The 19010-nt window shown below is 42.8% G+C and overlaps 1 protein-coding gene across 1 annotated transcript in view; it reads right to left on the bottom strand.

The window, feature by feature from the left end:
• The window catches only part of LOC111956582 (glypican-1), a 123225-nt gene that overhangs the window by 43955 nt on the left and 60260 nt on the right, over positions 1 to 19010 (bottom strand). The window contains exon 3 of the mRNA XM_023977074.2: positions 10905 to 11063. Coding sequence (XP_023832842.1) covers positions 10905 to 11063 — 159 coding nt within the window. The remainder of the gene's footprint in view (positions 1 to 10904; positions 11064 to 19010) is intronic.

Genomic DNA, 19010 nt, shown 5'->3' with positions numbered 1-19010 from the left:
AAGTATGCCAGTTAGGAATGAAGGAAGAAGAGGGAAGAAAGGGGAGGTTAGGGAGGTTGAGGATGTCTCGTAATGATGCATTTTAATGTTGAGAATAGTGGCATGCACACACAATCCATTGGGGAGAAACAAGCAGAGAGAGGGCACACAGAAAGTGAGAGATCGCATGACTGGAGGTAATGAGAGAGAATGGACAGGGCTGTACACTTTAACCACTACATGAACTCTGAAAGAACACGACACAAAAACCATCAACTGAGAGAAAACGACCTTGACTTGACCTGCAAACCAAATCAAAATTCTGACATCCATCACTCATCTGGTGTATGCAGTACACTGCAATCCCAATAAGAACTCTACCGTGTTAGTGGACTGATGCAACCCCGCTCCTGCTTTGAGCTACTGATCGCTTGAGTGTGCTTTAATTGGGCTGTGTGTCTGTGTGTGTGTGTGTTATTTCTGTGTTAATATTCTGCCACTGTCCCAGCTAGAACATTTAGTTGTGGGAACGTACGTTTTTGGTTTCCCATTGGTTCTGGGAACAAAGCTATATGTTTGCTGACTGGTAAAATAGACATTTAAATAAAATGTTGCCTGTTCTGGGAACTTACATTTTTAGGTTGCAGAGAGGTTCTGAGAACGATTTACTATGGTTCCCTGAAAGTTTTCCTGGGAGGTTTTATTAACGTTCTAAGAACGGAAATTATCAGTTATTTGAAGGTAATTAAATAAATCAAATCAAATGTATTGGTCACATACACATATTTAGCAGATGTTATTGTGGGTGTAGCTAAATGCTTGTGTTCCTAGCTCCAATAATGCAGTAATATCTAACAATACACAACAACACACACAAATAAACKAATCTAAAAACAAAAACAATGGAATTAAGAAAAATATTAATATTAGTACAAGCAATGTTGGAGTCTGGAGTATAAATATAAATATACACTACCGGTCAAAAGTTTTAGAACACCTACTCATTCAAGGGTTTTTCTTTATTTTTTAAAATGTTTACATTGTAGAATAATAGTGAAGACATCAAAACTACGAAATAACACATGGAATCATGTAGTAACCAAAAAAGTGTTAAACAAATCAAAATATATTTCATATTTGAGATTCTTCAAATAGCCACCCTTTTCCTTGATGACAGCTTTGCACACTCTTGGCATTCTCTCAACCAGCTTCACCTGGAATGCTTTTCCAACAGTCTTGAAGGAGTTCCCACATATGCTGAGCACTTGTTGGCTGCTTTTCCTTCACTCTGCAGTCCGACTCATCCCACACCATCTCAATTTGGTTAAGGTCGGGGGATTGTGGAGGCCAGGTCATCTGATGCAGCATTCCATCACTCTCCTTCTTGGTAAAATAGCCCTTCTTGGTAAAATAGACCACCTGGAGGTGTGTTGGGTCATTGTCCTGTTGAAAAACAAATGATAGCCCCACTAAGCCCAAACCAGATGGGATGGCGTATCACTGCAGAATGATATGGTAGCCATGCTGGTTAAGTGAGCCTTGAATTCTACATAAATCACAGACAGTGTCACCAGCAAAGCACCCCCACACCATAACACCTCCTCCTCCATACTTTACGGTGGGAAATTCACATGCGGAGATCAAAGACACGGCGGTTGGAACCAGAAATCTCCAATTTGGACTCCAGACCAAAGGACAAATTTACACTGATCTAATGTCCAATGCTCGTGTTTCTTGGCCCAAGCAAGTCTCTTCTTATTGGTGTCTTTTAGTAGTGGGTTCTTTGCAGCAATTTGACCATGAAGGCTTGATTCATACAGTCTCCTCTGAACAGATGATGTTGAGATGTGTCTGTTATTTGAGCTCTGTGAAACTCTAATGACCCTATCCTCTGCAGCAGAGGTAACTCTGGGTCTTCCATTCCTGTGGTGGTCCTCATGAGAGCCAGTTTCATCATAGCGCTTGATGGTTTTTGCGACTGCACTTGAATAAACTTTCAAAGTTTTTGACATTTTCCATATTGACTGACCTTCATGTCTTAAAGTAATGATGGGCTGTCATTTCTCTTTGCTTTTTGAGCTGTTCTTGCCATAATATGGAGTTGGTCTTTTACCAAATAGGGCTGTCGTCTGTATACCCCCCTACCTTGTCACAACACCACTGATTTACTCAAACGCATTAAGAAGGAAAGAAATTACAAAAATGTACTTTTTACAAGGCACACCTGTTAATTGAAATGTATTCCAGGTGACTACTTTATGAAACTGGTTGAGAGAATGCCAAGTGTGTGCAAAGCTATCATCAAGGCAAAGGGTGGCTATTTGAAGAATCTCAAATATGAAATCTATTTTGATATGTTTAACACTTTTTTGGTTACTTCATGATTCCATATGTGTTATTTCATAGTTTTGATGTCTTCAATAGTATTTTACAATGTAGAAAATAGTAAAAATAAAGAAAACCCTTGAATGAGTAGGTGTTCTAAAACTTTTGACCGGTGATATATATATATTTAATAATATATATATATATATACAGTGGGGAGAACAAGTATTTGATACACTGCCGATTTTGCAGGTTTTCCTACTTACAAAGCATGTAGAGGTCTGTAATTTTTATCATAGTACACTTCAACTGTGAGAGACGGAATCTAAAACCAAAATCCAGAAATCACATTGTATGATTTTTAAGTATTAATTTGCATTTTATTGCATGACATAAGTATTTGATCACCTACCAACCAGTAAGAATTCCGGCTCTCACAGACCTGTTAGTTTTTCTTTAAGAAGCCCTCCTGTTCTCCACTCATTACCTGATTAACTGCACCTGTTTGAACTCGTTACCTGTATAAAAGACACCTGTCCACACGCTCAATCAAACAGACTCCAACCTCTCCACAATGGCGCAAGACCAGAGAGCTGTGTAAGGACATCAGGGATAAAATTGTAGACCTGCACAAGGCTGGGATGGGCTACGGGACAATAGGCAAGCAGCTGGTGAGAAGGCAACAACTGTTGGCGCAATTATTAGAAAATGGAAGAAGTTCAAGATGACGTCAATCACCCTCGGTCTGGGCTCCATGCAAGATATCACCTCGTGGGGCATCAAAGATCATGAGGAAGGTGAGGGATCAGCCCAGAACTACACGGCAGGACCTGGTCAATGACCTGAAGAGAGCTGGGACCACAGTCTCAAAGAACCATTAGTAACACACTACGCCGTCATGGATTAAAATCCTGCAGCGCACGCAAGGTCCCCCTGCTCAAGCAGGGCATGTCCAGGCCCGTCTGAAGTTTGCCAATGACCATCTGGATGATCCAGAGGAGGAATGGGAGAAGGTCATGTTGGTCTGATGAGACAAAATATAACTTTTTGGTCTATAACATCCACTCGCTGTGTTTGGAGGAAGAAGAAGGATGAGTACAACCCAAAACCCATCCCAAACGTGAAGCATGGAGGTTGAAACATCATTTCTTTGGGGCTGCTTTTCTGCAAAGGGACAGGACGACTGCACCGTATTGAGGGGAGGAGGATGGGGCCATGTATCGCGAGATCTTGGCCAACAACCTCCTTCCCTCAGTAAGAGCATTGAAGATGGGTCGTGGCTGGGTCTTCCAGCATGACAACGACCCGAAACCACAGCCAGGGCAACTAAGGAGTGGCTCCGTAAGAAGCATCTCAAGGTCCTGGAGTGGTCTAGCCAGTCTCCAGACCTGAATCCAATAGAAAATCTTTGGAGGGAGCTGAAATTCCGTATTGCCCAGCGACACCCCGAAACCTGAAGGATCTGGAGAAGGTCTGTTATGGAGGAGTGGGCCAAAATCCCTGCTGCAGTGTGTGCAAACCTGGTCAAGAACTACAGGAAACGTATGATCTCTGTAATTGCAAACAAAGGTTTCTGTACCAAATATTAAGTTCTGCTTTTCTGATGTATCAAATACTTATGTCATGCAATAAAATGCAAAGGAATTACTTAAAAATCATACAATTGATTTTCTGGATTTTTGTTTTAGATTCCGTCTCTCACAGTTGAAGTGTACCTGATAAAAAATTACAGACCTCTACATGCTTTGTAAGTAGGAAACCACATGCAAAATCGGCAGTGTATCAAATACTTGTTCTCCCCACTGTATATATGATGGGATGTATAGATATTATGGACAGTATGTGGATGGAATATGTAGTATATCTGAAGAATACGTAGGATAGAATAGTGAATGTACAGGAATTGTTGAATAGGATGACATTAACTAGAATACAGTATATACATATGCAATGGGTAAAACAGTATGTAAACATTATTAAAGTGACCAGTTTTCCATGTCTATGTACATAAGGCAGGGTCTTTAAGGTGCAGGGTTGAGTAACTGGGTGGTAGTCAGYTAGTGACAGTGATTAAGTTCAGCGCAGGGTACTAGGTGGAGGCCAGCTAGTGATGGCCTTGAGATAGGAGCAGTTTTTCAGTCTCTCGGTCCCAGCTTTGATGCACCTGTACTGACGTTCCGAGAACATGTTTCAATAAGACTTTTACTAACACTGCTAGCTTAGTTTGGGTTAACTGTTTTAAAMTCCAAGCACAGATATGGCACAKGAAAAATCAGTTGCTTAGGCATTAATCTTGCAAACACATTTATTTGTTATTGTGGCACAGCTTCAGTGAGATTCAAACCTATGATCTTCTGTTCTCTATCCATGGAATTAGTCCACGGCGCCACCAGGGTGGAGCTAGCATGCCATGTTTTTTTACTCATACAAAGCTGTTCATTTTAGACTATTCAAACATACCAAATTTCAAAGGAAACAAGCACTCATTAAGATCAGGTGTGGCCAATTACTGGTTGCAGCCAACCCACTTGAACACACTTAACAAGATAGAGAGAGTTTGTTGATGCTGAGAACGAAATGTTTGTACTCCCTGTTCACCCACGACTGCGTGGCCATGCACGCCCCCAACTCAATCATCAAGTTTGCGGACGACACTACAGTGGTAGGCTTGATTACCAACAACGACGAGACGGCCTACAGGGAGGAGGTGAGGGCCCTCGGAGTGTGGTGTCGGGAAAATAACCTCACACTCAACGTCAACCAAACAAAGGAGATGATTGTGGACTTCAGGAAACAGCAGAGGGAGCACCCCCCTATCCACATCGACGGGACAGTAGTGGAGAAGGTGGAAAGTTTTAAGTTCCTCGGTGTACACATCACGGGACAAACTGAATTGGTCACCCACACAGACAGCGTTTGTAAGAAGGCGCAGCAGCGCCTCTTCAACCTCAGGAGGCTTGAAGAAATTCGGCTTGTCACCAAAAGCATCTCACAAACTTCTACAAAAATGCACAATCGAGAGCATACCTGTCGGGCTGTATCACCGCCTGGTACGGCAACTGCTCCGACCACAACCGTAAGGCTCTCCAGGAGGGTAGTGAGGTCTGCACAACGCATCACCGGGGGCAAACTACCTCCCTCCAGGACACCTTACACCACCCGATGTCACAGGAAGGCCATAAAGATCATCAAGACAACAACCACCGAGCCACTGCCTGTTCACCCCGCTATCATCCAGAAGGCGAGGTCAGTACAGTGCATCAAAGCAGGACCGAGAGACTGAAAACAGCTTCTATCTCAAGGCCATCAAACTGTTAAACAGCCACCACCACATTTAGTGGCCGCTGCCAACATACTGACTCAACTCCAGCCACTTTAATATGGGAATTGATGGAAATTATGTAAAAATGTATCACTAGCCACTTTAAACAATGCCACTTAATATAATGTTTACATACCCTACATTACTCATCTCATAGTATATGTATATACTGTACTCTATCATCTACTGCATTCTTGCCATCTTTATGTAATACATGTATCACTAGCCACTTTAAACTATGCCACTTTATGTTTATATACCCGACATTACTCATCTCATATGTATATACTGTACTCTATACCATCTACTGCATCTTGCCTATGCCGTTCTGTACCATCACTCATTCATATATCTTTATGTACATATTCTTTATCCCTTTACACTTGTGTGTATAAGGTAGTAGTTGTGGAATTGTTAGGTTAGATTACTTGTTGGTTATTACTGCATTGTCGGAACTAGAAGCACAAGCATTTCGCTACACTCGCATTAACATCTGCTAACCATGTGTATGTGACAAAAATACAATTTGATTTGATTTAAATAAGATTCTTAGATCATTCTCTGAACGCAACTAAAATGTTTTGTCAGGTTCTTCAATGATAGACGGAACAGTTTAACTTTGATTGTATACAAGTGAAGACCAAAAAAAATCAAACTTATTGCATGGAATGTGAACACTTAAAGAGATTGTCAGCAGATGTGGTTTTCTTGTAAGAGTTACATTTCAAAAAAGGAGAAATGTTAAATTTAAAGAGGAGCTGGGTTGGAAAGGCCTATGCTAACACATACTGTAGTAACAGCAGGGGTGTAGGTTAGGGCTGTTGTGGTGACCGTATTACCGCCACTCCGGCAGTCACTAGTTATGAAGGCAGTCAAATTTCATATGACTGTTTAGTCAMGGTAATTAGGCTTCTCCAAGCTCTGATGCTGCGGATGGTCATTAGTAGCCTACCAAACTTGCTAACTGCCTGGTACTCAGCACTCTATTGTCCCTCTAATCACTCTGACATCAATGCAAATGTAATCTAAAATCAAATCAAATACTTCATGAGGGCCCATGAGCACATGTTGTGCTACATTTCTATAGGCTATGCAGTTGCGCGAGAAAACAAAGTGAAGGCCTCTATTACACACAGGAGGATATCATCAGCTTTCTATAGGCTAGGCCTACTATATTTATTTATCAACTTTCCTAATATTAAGCAATATTATTGCTTCTCTGTAAAACAGGAGTATAGCCTACCTGGCTGGCATAAAAATGAACCATAGGAAAAGCGTCCTCCATTCGCCATTTAAGTGCACAGGAAAAGCGTCCTCCCTGCACCTGTTTCGAGACAGGTGCATGATAACGGTACGTTCTAAATCAAAACAAATTTCATGGGATAATTCCCGAATGCACTGTACAATATATTCAAATATGTGTACACCCCTTCAAATGAGTGGATTTGGCTATTTCAGCCACACCCGTTGCTGATAGGTGTATAAAATCGAGCACACCGCCATGCAATCTCCATAGACAAACATTGGCAGTAGATTGGCCTTACTAACGAGCTCAGTGACATTCAACGTGCCACCGTCATAGGATGCCACCTTTACAACAAGTCAGTAATTTGACACACAACATTAGCACAGAGAAAAGCACCCAATTTACACAAAAAGCACCCTATTTACACATGTCACTCAATTCAGTGCTTTCTACTTCCATGTGTTATACAGTTATTTCAGCTATATTAAAACCAGGAAAATATGAAGAGTTCCCTGCTGATTACAGACCCATAAGTTTAATAAATTGTGACAATAAAATAATAACACAGAATGGCAAAAGTCTTGCAAGACTTAATACATACATTGCCTTCAGAAAGCATTCCGAATCCTTAACTTTTTCCACATTTTGTTGTGTTACAGCCTGAATTTAAAATGCATTAAATTGAAATTGTGTATGACTGGCCCACACATAATACCCCATAATGTCAAAGCGAAATGTATTTAAATAAAAACTGAAATGTCTTGAGTCATTAAGTATTCATCCCATTTGTTGTGGTAAGCCAGGAGTAAAATACAAGTCACATAATAAGTTGCATGAACTCACTCTGTGTTCAATAATTCCCATGCTTGTTCAATGAACCATAAACAATGAATGAACATGCACCTGTGGAACAGCCGTTAAAACACTAACAGCTTACAGACGGTAGGCAATTAAGGTCACAGTTATGAAAACTTAGGACACTTAAGAGGCCTTTCTACTGACTCTGAAAAACACCAAAAGAAAGATGCCCTGGGTCCCTGCTCATCTCCGTGAACGTGCCTTAGGCATGCTGCAAGGAGGCATGAGGACTGCAGATGTGGCCAGGGCAATAAATTGCAATGTCCATACTGTGAGATGCCTAAGACAGAGCTACAGGATGACAAGACAGACAGCTGATCGTCCTCCCAGTGGCAGACCACGTGTAACAACACCTGCACAAGATCGGTACATCCGAACATCACATCAGACTGTCCGCAATAGGCTGAGAGACGCTGGACGGATCATTAAGAATTTCAAGGAGAGCGGTTCAATTGTTGTGAAGAAGGCTTCAGGGCGCCCAAGCAAGTCCAGCAAGCACCAGGACCGTCTCCTAAAGTTGATTCAGCTGCGGGATCGGGGCACCACAAATACAGAGCTTGCTCAGGAATGGCAGCAGGCAGGTGTGAGTGCATCTGCACGCACAGTGAGGCGAAKACTTTTGGAGGATGGCCTGAGTTCAAGAAGGGCAGCAAAGAAGCCAGTTCTCTCCTGGAAAAACATCAGGGACTGACTGATATTCTGCAAAAGGTACAGGGATTGGACTGCAGAGGACTGGGGTAAAGTCAATTTCTCTGATGAATCCCCTTTCCGATTGTTTGGGGCATCTGGGAAAAAGGTTGTCCGGAGAAGACAAGGTGAGCGCTACCATCAGTCCTGTGTCATGCCAACAGTAAAGCATCCTGAGACCATTCATGTGTGGGGTTGCTTCTCAGCCAAGGGAGTGGGCTCACTCACAATTTTGCCTAAGAATACAGCCATGATTAAAGAATGGTACCAACACATCCTCCGAGAGCAACTTCTCCCAACCATCCAGGAACAGTTTGGTGACAAACAATGCCTTTTCCAGCATGATGGAGCACCTTGCCATAAGGCAAAAGTGATAACTAAGTGGCTCGGAGATCAAAACATCGATATTTTGGGTCCATGGCCAGGAAACACTCCAAACCTTGTGTGTGTGTGTGTGTGTGTGTGTGTGTGTGTGTGTTTGAAGCACTTCGTTAGTGTGTTTACGTATCTGAGTGAGTGATGCTTGACGGAGCATTTCTGTGTGCTTTGTGTAGTTTATCAGGGCTGTGTGATTGTGGAAGAGTTGTTTCCTGCATGCTGGGTGTTTGTGTGTTTTGGACGGGCCATGTTGGTGTGTGTGTATTTGTATGTTTTGGACAGGTTGTCCATGAAATGAGACGGATGCTGCTCTGGCATTGCTATAACACCCTGGGTACAGAGAGGATAAAGAGAGAGCTAGAAAGAGAGCTAGAAAGAGAGCTAGAAAGAGAGCGAGAGAGAGAGCGAGAGAGAGAGAGAGAGAGAGAGAGAGAGAGAGAGAGAGAGAGAGAGAGAGAGAGAGAGAATGCCCTGTACACAGATGTCACTCAGCCACTAATCAGGATGGGACCAGAAAGGTCAGGCTGACAAACAGATCCATAGGACAGATCAATCAACCAGAGGAACGAGTAGAGCAGAGGCAGATGCTAGTCACTTCCTGTCAACTGGAACAGATTGTACTGTAACATTAAACGTAAATAATCACATCATCAATGTCCCAACCACTGTACGTTCTAATCACTTTAATCTGGGTTCAGTCGGACCCCTGAATCACAGAACAGCTTGACTTCCACCCTCATTAAAAAGAAATACACAACTGTTCATTAAACATACAGTAATCATAGGAATGTATATAAAATGGTAGGATATCAATGTATTTAATATGGCATGATATCATACTTCGGTATACTGTACATGCTACACAAATGGACTCTTACTTCACAAATAGAAATGGTGTCTGTTATGATATTACTGTATATTGATACTGCCCAAGTGAGCAGAAGCATTAACTTTGTATTGTAAACTGGTTGGAGAACTACGCATGTATTCTGTCTCTCTGTCTCTCTGTCTCTCTCTGTCTCTCTCTCTCTCTGTCTCTCTGTCTCTCTGTCTCTCTCTCTCTCTCTCTCTCTCTCTCTCTCTCTCTCTCTCTCTCTCTCTCTCTCTCTCTCTCTCTCTCTCTCTCTCTCTCTCTCTCGTACTTTAGATGGCTTAATATTATGGAACCTCTTTACACCGCATTGATCAGTTAGTAATGCCGCAGGACCATGAGTGTGTGTGTGTGTGAGATTCCTCATCAATCAGGGAGGATTAAAGCAATATTATCTTCTCACACACAGGAATACTCTGGAGCAAGTGTGCGTGCGTGTGTGTGTGTGTGGGGTGGGGGGGGGAATTTCCCTCCATAGGACACAAGGCGATTAATAGAAATCCTATGTGGCTTGATAGTAGAGTGACAGTTGAGAGTGACTTGAGTAGGCGTAGGAGAGGAAAAGCAAGGGATGATTTGTCAAGTGTGTTGTGTATGGAGAGCGGGTTAGAACGGAGGGATGGAGGGATGGAGGGAGTGGAGGGGGAGACAGCCCAGCTGTCCTGTCTGGACTTGAGGACCAAGAACAACACGTTCCAGCATTACTCAAAGAGTGCGCTAGGAAAAACACTTCCCCTGAAATAAATTGACTGGTTCCACAGTAAATAGCTCACAGTGATGTACTGACAACCAGCTGGTTGTATTTATATACAGACACATACCGCGACGTACAAGCACATGAATGCAAAGCAATCACACACACTCAGTCTGACACACATACAGGCAAACACATACAAACATATACATGCAGTCAAACACCCCCGCTCTCACTGTCACACACACACACACACACACACACACCTTCCGACATCTTCTTGGTTAACCAACACACAGTGATAGAGCCAATCAGACTGATGGAGAAACTAATTAACGAGAACAGAGATGGTTGAGATAGCAGAGATGTGGAAGGAAAGAGACACAGGGTTTCTCTGTCTGTTCTTCCCTCCCTTTCTCCTACTCAGCGTCAAAGGGCTTGTAAAGCCAATAAGGGATGCTTGACCAGTCCCTCCATCTGTCTCTTTCCCTCCTTCTGTCTCCCTGCCCCCCTCCCCCTACCTTGATCAATCTCCCTCACTCACCGTCGAAGGCCTTGTACTGTCCGTTGAGGGAGGCTTGCAGGGCTCGTCCAGCGTCTCTGATCAGGCCCTGCATCTCGGTGCGACTCAGGTTGGATAGGCTGTCCTCCATGACACTGGTGCAACACGTGTAGCCCTGGGGACAGATCCTCAGGTGCTCTCCTAGTGGAGGGAGAGAGAGAGTAGAGAGTCGATTAACACTATAGGTCACTTAGCATCACAGGTTTGACAGGTACGGTTTGGCCACACTGTAGTTGCTTAGTCTTGTCAGTGTCATTGACTGATTGATTATCTGGTACCGTCCACAGATCAACACAAAACATTTCCGTTATATCTAAGGACATACAGCACGGCAAGAGGCTTACTGAAGCGACAGCAAGTTGCACTGCGATACGTACGCTATTGACGAGCCCTTGTTTACTATTCACTAGCCCTAGACGAGGGCTCGTCGAGCGATGAAGCAGGAACGGCATACCGAACACCAAGATCAGGGCCCGTAGCCGCAAAGTGTCTCAGAGTAAAAGTGCTGATCTAGGACCTGTCGTTATTATTCATTGTGATCTAAAAGGTGAAATGCTACTCTGAGATGCTTCATCTCTGGAAGCGTCGGAGTGAGATGGATGGATGGGATAGGGTCAGGAACTCATGTCAACGGGGATATACGGGCAAGAAAAGCTTCAACTACAACCTTGAAATGAATACATTGTTCTTTACATGAAAAAGGTATGGACGTACAGTTGAAGTCGGAAGTTTACATACACTTAGGTTGGAGTCATTAAAACTCGTTTTTCAACCATTTCAAAAATGTCTTGTTAACAAACTATAGTTTTGGCAAGTCGGTTAAGAGATTCATCCTACTATGGTCGTGCATTATTGACATCAATGTTTTACTTGGGATTTTTTCCACACAAAATGCCTGGTTTTTAACAGACAGAAGTTCAATTCTACGAGTTTATATAAATTCATCTGTATCGTACAACGCTACTGCTAGTAGGGCTCCACAGCTTAAAGTGGAAAACATGAGCATCTAACGCTTGACATGTGCCTTTAAACAGCTTGGAAAATTCCAGAAAATTAGGTCTTGGCTTTAGAAGCTTCTGATAGGCTAATTGACATCATTTGAGTCAATTGGAAGTCTACCTGTGGATGTATTTCAAGGCCACGTGGGTGGCAGCATCATGTTGTGGGGGTGCTTTGCTGCAGGAGGGACTGGTGCACTTCATAAAATAGATGGCATCACGGGAAAGGAAAATTATGTGGATATATTGAAGCAACATCAGTCAGAGAAGTTAAAGCTTGGTCGCAAATGACCCCAAAAATACTTCCAAAGTTGTGGCAAAATGGCTTAAGGACAACAAAGTCAAGGTATTGGAGTGGCCATCACAAAGCCCTGACCTCAATCCTACAGAAAATTTGTGAGCTGAACTGAAAAACTCAGTTACACCAGCTCTGACAGGAGGAATGGGCCACAATTCACACAACTTATTGTGGGAAGCTTGTGGAAGGCTACCCGAAACGTTTGACCCAAGTTAAACAATTTAAAGGCAATGCTACCAAATACTAATTGAGTGTATGTAAAATTCTGACCCACTGGGAATGTGATGAAAGAAATAAAAGCTGAAATAAATAATTTTCTCTATTATTCTGACATTTCATATTCTTGAAATAAAGTGGTGATCCTAACTGACCTAAGACAGGGACTTTTTACTTGGATTAAATGTCAGGAATTGTGAAAAACTGAGTTTAAATGTATTTGGCTAAGGTGTATGTAAACTTCCGACTTCAACTGTATATGACGTATTATACACGTTGCTGTTATTTGGCCCCAGGCAATAAACCTTCTGCAAACATTCACACATAGGCCTCACACAGTGTGGAGATTGGGAACAGTTATCAGCCAATCAAAAATAGATACAATATTTAAGAGGTTCAACTGAATAGATTCTTTATCACATTCCGAACGTGTTCACATCTACCCACACGCTATGCATACTGTCAGATGGAGCATGTCAACATCCTTTCACTGTTTAATTACATTCCCTTTYTTAAGAGGCTGTATTAAGCCTCTGGCACACAAACCTCTCTCTCTCTCTCTCTGATCACTGCTCTAGTCCTGCCAAGGTGAGACAGAGAGTGTGGGCTGTATCTAACAAAGAAAACCATTTTGTATTCACATCATGCTGCTCTCTCTCTCGCTAAAGTAGAGAGAGGTTTGACTAACCAACAACTCTTAAATGACTGGAAATCTTTTATTCTGTGACTCATAGTGTATACAGAAAGCTCTACACACACACACTCACACCGGGACCGACACGCAGAGAATGCCTGTCGATTGAGTAACACCTGGCTGCACACTGATCAATGATAGTCTATTACACGACGTTACACCGTGAATATGACGTAGAAAACACACACTAAGTGCTAGTCATAGTGATTTTCTTTCAGGTGTCCAATAGTGTCCATTTAGCATGCACATGCTGATACCAGATCTCATAGTTCCCCTTCGAAATTCCACGTATTACGGACATACGTCTATTTTTGGCGCATTCATTCTGCGTGGTTGACAGGGTTTCATCTGAAACAACTCAAAGGGTTAAGTTCAGGTATTCATTCCCGAGGGGTTAAGGTTCGGGCTATGGTTTRGGAAAGGCCTAAAAGGAAATCATTTAAAAACAACACGCTGTTTTCCAATCAACTATCATCGAGTATTCCCACGCCTTGTTAGAGCATTGTGAACTGTGGTGGCGCGGTGGCCTAAACAGAGTGCTCCGGCTCCGACCATCACCAGTGCTGGGCAATGTTTTTTGTTGTTGTTGTTGTGAGCACTGAGGAAGGTATACAGTATATCGACGTTCTCAGGGCCTTTTCAGACGTCTGAAATCGCCGTCTATTTCTAGTGACCAGGCTGGCATCTATAGAAGGGTATGTTTGGCCCACAGAGGGGAAAATCAGAATGATAGCCCAACAGTTTCACTGATCAAAGATATTGATCTGCTGTGCAGGACCTCAACTGTTAAAGCCAAGCATTTTGCCCTTATTTAGCTGTAGCCTGCCATTAATCGATATGTGTGTGTGGGTGTTTATACATTTATGACTGTGTGTGCTGCTCCGTGAGTGTAAACAAAACAAAATTTGACCAACCGGGAAAAAAGGCTATTTCTAGGGGGTTTACAGTAAAGGTTAGAATTAGTGTCAGGGTTAGAATTTGGGTTAGGGTTATAGGATTGTTGAATGGAATAAAGGTTTAGTCAACAGACTGTGTGTGTGGTGTGTGTGTGTGTGTTGTGTGGTGTGTGTGTGTGTGTGTGTGTGTGTGGTGTGTGTGGTGTGTGTGTGTGGTGTGTGTGTGTGTGTGTGGTGTGTTGTGTGTGTGTGTGTGGTGTGTGTGTGTGTGTGTGTGTGTGTGTGACTTGTGTGTCCATGTGAGCGAATGTGTTGTTTGTTGCCACGGTGTGTGTATATAGTCCTGGAGTGTCTTTTCAGTCCTATGTCAGTGTTATGAATTAGCTGTTATTTTCCTCTTGAGGTACTGGCGAGGCGATTGCCTCAGTATGGAAGGTAGAGTGACACTGAGCAGCCCTCATCTTACCATGTCACGCAATTACATCAAGACCACAGCAGACTCATACACTCATTCCTCTGACTCGTGTGTGAAGGTGTGTGTGGTGGTGGGGGGAGGGGGTTGGGTGTCTGTGCGTGGGTGTGTGTTTGCCTGGTCTATTGCCTGCTGCCTGCTGTCTGAAGGACGTCTGAACTAAGTGAGTTGGCACACACCCTCACACATACACACACACAGCCTCCTAAACCCGCCTTGCACAGCTCATCCGTAATGTGTTGTTTCTCCAGTCGGTTTGTCTCGAAGCGAACAGACCTCCGCATTACACTCATACACACTCAAAAGTGTTATGAGTGTGTGTGAGTGTGTATGAGAGTGCGTGAGTGTGTATGAGAGTGTGTGAGTGTGTATGAGAGTGCGTGGCATTTGTCCGTGCCTGTGCCTGTGCGTGGGCAAGCCAGCCAAATCACTTTCAATCAGACGGTAGAGCAGATTGAAGAAGCAGCGTTCCTTAACGGTACTCTCTGTCCCTCCTCCGCAGTCATCACTCACACTCCATTTCCTTCCCAGAGGACACTAGGGCAATCAAACAGTATTCTTACTGAAGAACCCATACTTTACTGTCGTAGAGTCACACGACTTTTAAGATGGTATTGGGAGGTATTGATAGTGCTTTCAAAGGGTATTGGGAGGTATAGTGCTTGGGAGGTATTGGTTGTGGAAAGTTATATTCTTTTGAATAATGTGGAATTACCCTATCGGAAGGCACAGGGAAAATGAGGATAAGGGATGGGTATATGGAATGGCTCTATAAAAGTGACCTCTCTTCTTAAATATTTAACAGCAAATGTTGGGGCAATAAGCCAAAAGATGTTGTGCCAGCCATGCACGTTATTTATGTTTAGAGTAATGACAACAAACACAACGCACACACACAGACACACAAACTTGACCTGGTCTGACCCTTCCTACACACCCCAGCAAAGCAGACTCCCATGTCCTTGAGTCTCCCCACCTCACCCCTTAGCCCCCTGAGAAAGGGTGTTAGAGGGGGCGTGAGCGAGAGGAGGGATGTTATGAAGCACTTAAGTTTCCTTGTTCCCCCCGAGCCACTTCACTTCCTCCTTGCGCACACGCACACACACACACACACACACACACACACACACACACACACACACACACACACACACACACACACACACACACACACACACACACACACACACACACACCAACACACAACACACACACACACACACACCACACACACCACACACAGAGAGTCACTAAAGAGGGAACAATTCTCAGGCCATTAACTTATCATAGGCCACCAGGGAGGAAAACACCTATTAAAAACCAATCGGGGCGGAAGCTAAATAATGTTGCGCACACTCCAATAAACCCAGGCCAGAAACAGATAGAAATGGCTTTTAAAGAATGGGAGGATGTTGGGGGGAATAAAAGAGAGAAATAAAGAGAGAATCAAAGCGGTTCATTGCCGGATTGTTTCAATTATCGGTCTGGCCTGCTGTGACAGAGGTTAACACAAGAGTCAGGGGAAAAAGAGAGAGAGGAAGGGAAGAGAGAGGGATAGAGAGAAAAGAGAGGGAGGCGGTGCCCAAGGGAGATCCACAATGAAATAATGAGCCGTTTGAAAGGACCACCGTCTGAGACGGCCAGTCAAGTAGGCTGTCTAAAAACGATTTGAATAATACTTGTCAATATAGAACTTCCATATTGAACAAATTACACAAAGTTGAAGGAGTGACACTGGCTATAGCCTACATTTAGAAATGGTTGTCTTTCGCCTTCACAAGCAGTCTGCCTTTTTGCTTGAATCTACAAATTACAGGAAGAGCAATTTGTCAGAGCTGTCCTTCAATGTGTCCTATCTCTGATGCCCCGTTGTGACAAATTACTCAGAGATTTACAAAAAAACGACCTGTTGAAACGGACTGTCTCAGACGCTGATTACCGAAAAATCCTTTGTCTTTGTTGAAGGACGATTGGTATTTAGTATTTTATTAGGATCCCCATTAGCTGTTGCAAAAGMAGCAGCTACTCCTCCTGGTGTCCACACAAAATATGAAACATAATACAGAATGACATAATACAGAACATCATTAGACAAGAACAGCTCAGGGACAGAACTACATACATTTTGTAAAAAGGCACACGTAGCCTACATATCAATGCACACACAAACTATCTAGGTCAAATAGGGAGAGGCGTTGTGCTGTGAGGTGTTGCTTTATCTGTTTTTTGAAACCAGGTTTGCTGTTTATTTGAGCAATATGAGATGGAAGGAAGTTCCATGCAATAAGGGCTCTATATAATACTGTACGTTTTCTTGAATTTGTTCTGGATTTGGGGACTATGAAAAGACCCCTGGTGGCATGTCTGGTGGGATAAGTGTGTGTGTCAGAGCTGTGTGTAAGTTGACTATGCAAACAATTTGGGATTTTCAACACATTTCATGTTTCAACTCTTAGCCATGAGAGACTGGCATGTATAGTATTTATATCAGCCCTCTGATTACAATTAAGAGCAAAACATGCTGCTCTGTTCTGGGCCAGCTGCAGCTTAACTAGGTCTTTCCTTGCAGCACTGGACCACACAACTGGACAATAATCAAGATTAGACAAAACTAGAGCCTGCAGAACTTGCTTTTTGCTTTTTCTTTGTCAAAAAAGCAGAGCATGTCTTTATTACGGCTAGACCTCTCCCCATCTTTGCAACCATTGAATCTATATGTTTTGACAATGACAGTTTACAATCTAAGGTAACGTCAAGTAATTTAGTCTCCTCAACTTGTTCAACAGCCACACCATTCATTACCAGATTCAGCTGAGGTCTATAACTTAAGGAATGATTTGTACCAAATACAATGCTCTTAGTTTTAGAGATGTTCAGCACCAGTTTATTACTGGCCACCCATTCCAAAACAGACTGCAACTCTTTGTTAAGGGTTTCAGTGACTTCATTAGCTGTGGTTGCTGATGTGTATGTATATGGTTGAATCATCAGCATACATRGACACACATGCTTTGTTTAATGCCAGTGGCAGGTCATTGGTAAAAATAGAAAAGAGTAGAGGGCCTAGAGAGCTGCCCTGCAGTACACCACAATTGAGATGTTTGACAGAGACGCCTCCATTAAAGAAAACCCTTTGAGTTCTATTAGATAGAAAGCTCTGAATCCATGATATGGCAGAGGTTGAAAAGCCATATGCCAATGTGAAGCATCCACTTAGTGTTTCCTCTCACTATCAAATATGGTAGTGAGAGGAAGCCCAGTGGCCGGCAGTGGGAGAAGGTGGAACGAGATGAATTTCGGTCGACATTCTTCAAATTTTCTCATTGATAAAACCTTTGATCTCAATACAGTTTTCTGTTCCCAAAACTATAATTTGTTACGAACAGAGGGGACTAAGTTTTCTAGACTACCCTTTGCTAAAGTTTATTTTTATTTTTATTGAGTTGTTTAGAGGGAATGCAAAAGTGAATTGAGTTATTGCAAATGCACAATTCACAGAGTAGGCGTTCCCTAACGGAAATATGCAAATGTATGCAAAAATGCACCAATTGGATCTCGTTAGCTCGTGCTTGACTCTGCCCACCTCCTTGCTTGTTCTGCCCACTATGACTAATTTGTTCCCATTGGAAACGACAGGCTGTGGCCTATCTTTGTTTACTCGTAAAAATATTTGGTAATACTCTCTAAACTGTGACAGCAGGTAGCCTAGTGGTTAGAGCGTTGGACTAGTAACCGAAAGGTTGCAAGATTGAATCCCCGAGCTGACAAGGTAAAAATCTGTCGTTCTGCCCCTGAACAAGGCAGTTAACCCACTGTTCCTAGGCCGTCATTGATAAATAAGAATTTGTTCTTAACTGACTTGTCTAGTTAAATAAAGGTAAAAAATATAATAATATTTTTATTTTAAATGCAAAATTCCGGTAACTTTCCCAACATTCTTGCCAGTGTGTGTGTAATCCACAGCTGGGCACATTGACGTCACTGCTAGGGGAACTACCCAACATCACCAGGGATGAGATGATGACACCATCAATCAATCAAATGTATTTATAAAGCCCTTTTTACATCAGCCGATGTCACAATGTGCTATACAGAAACCCAGCCTAGGACTCCAAACAGCAACCAATGCAGATGTAGAAGCACAGTGCACTGCTGAGGATTATAAAACAAGCCAGGTGAAAACTCCACAGGGTTGATAGAAAGTTACAGCAGTGGTCACTGAGCTTGTTGCACAGTGACCCACCTAGAGTTCTTTCCAATAATCCTGGGATTTACCTAAAGACTGTCCAATAATCCTGGGATTTACCTAGACTGTCCAATAATCCTGGGATTTACCTAAAGACTGTCCAATAATCCTGCGACTGTGACCTACGTAATATAAATAAAAAATGATTTTAACCACAACTCAGTCCCTAGACCTTAGCCGCGGCCCAAGAGAGACTGGCTGTCACTCATAAGTGGGTTCGGAATTGACATTTGAAAATCACTGGGATATAGTGTGGAGAGGTTAGTGT

This window comes from Salvelinus sp. IW2-2015, linkage group LG32, assembly GCF_002910315.2.
Source record: "Salvelinus sp. IW2-2015 linkage group LG32, ASM291031v2, whole genome shotgun sequence".
Lineage (NCBI taxonomy): Eukaryota > Metazoa > Chordata > Actinopteri > Salmoniformes > Salmonidae > Salvelinus > Salvelinus sp. IW2-2015.
This window is presented reverse-complemented; position numbering and strand designations above follow the sequence as displayed.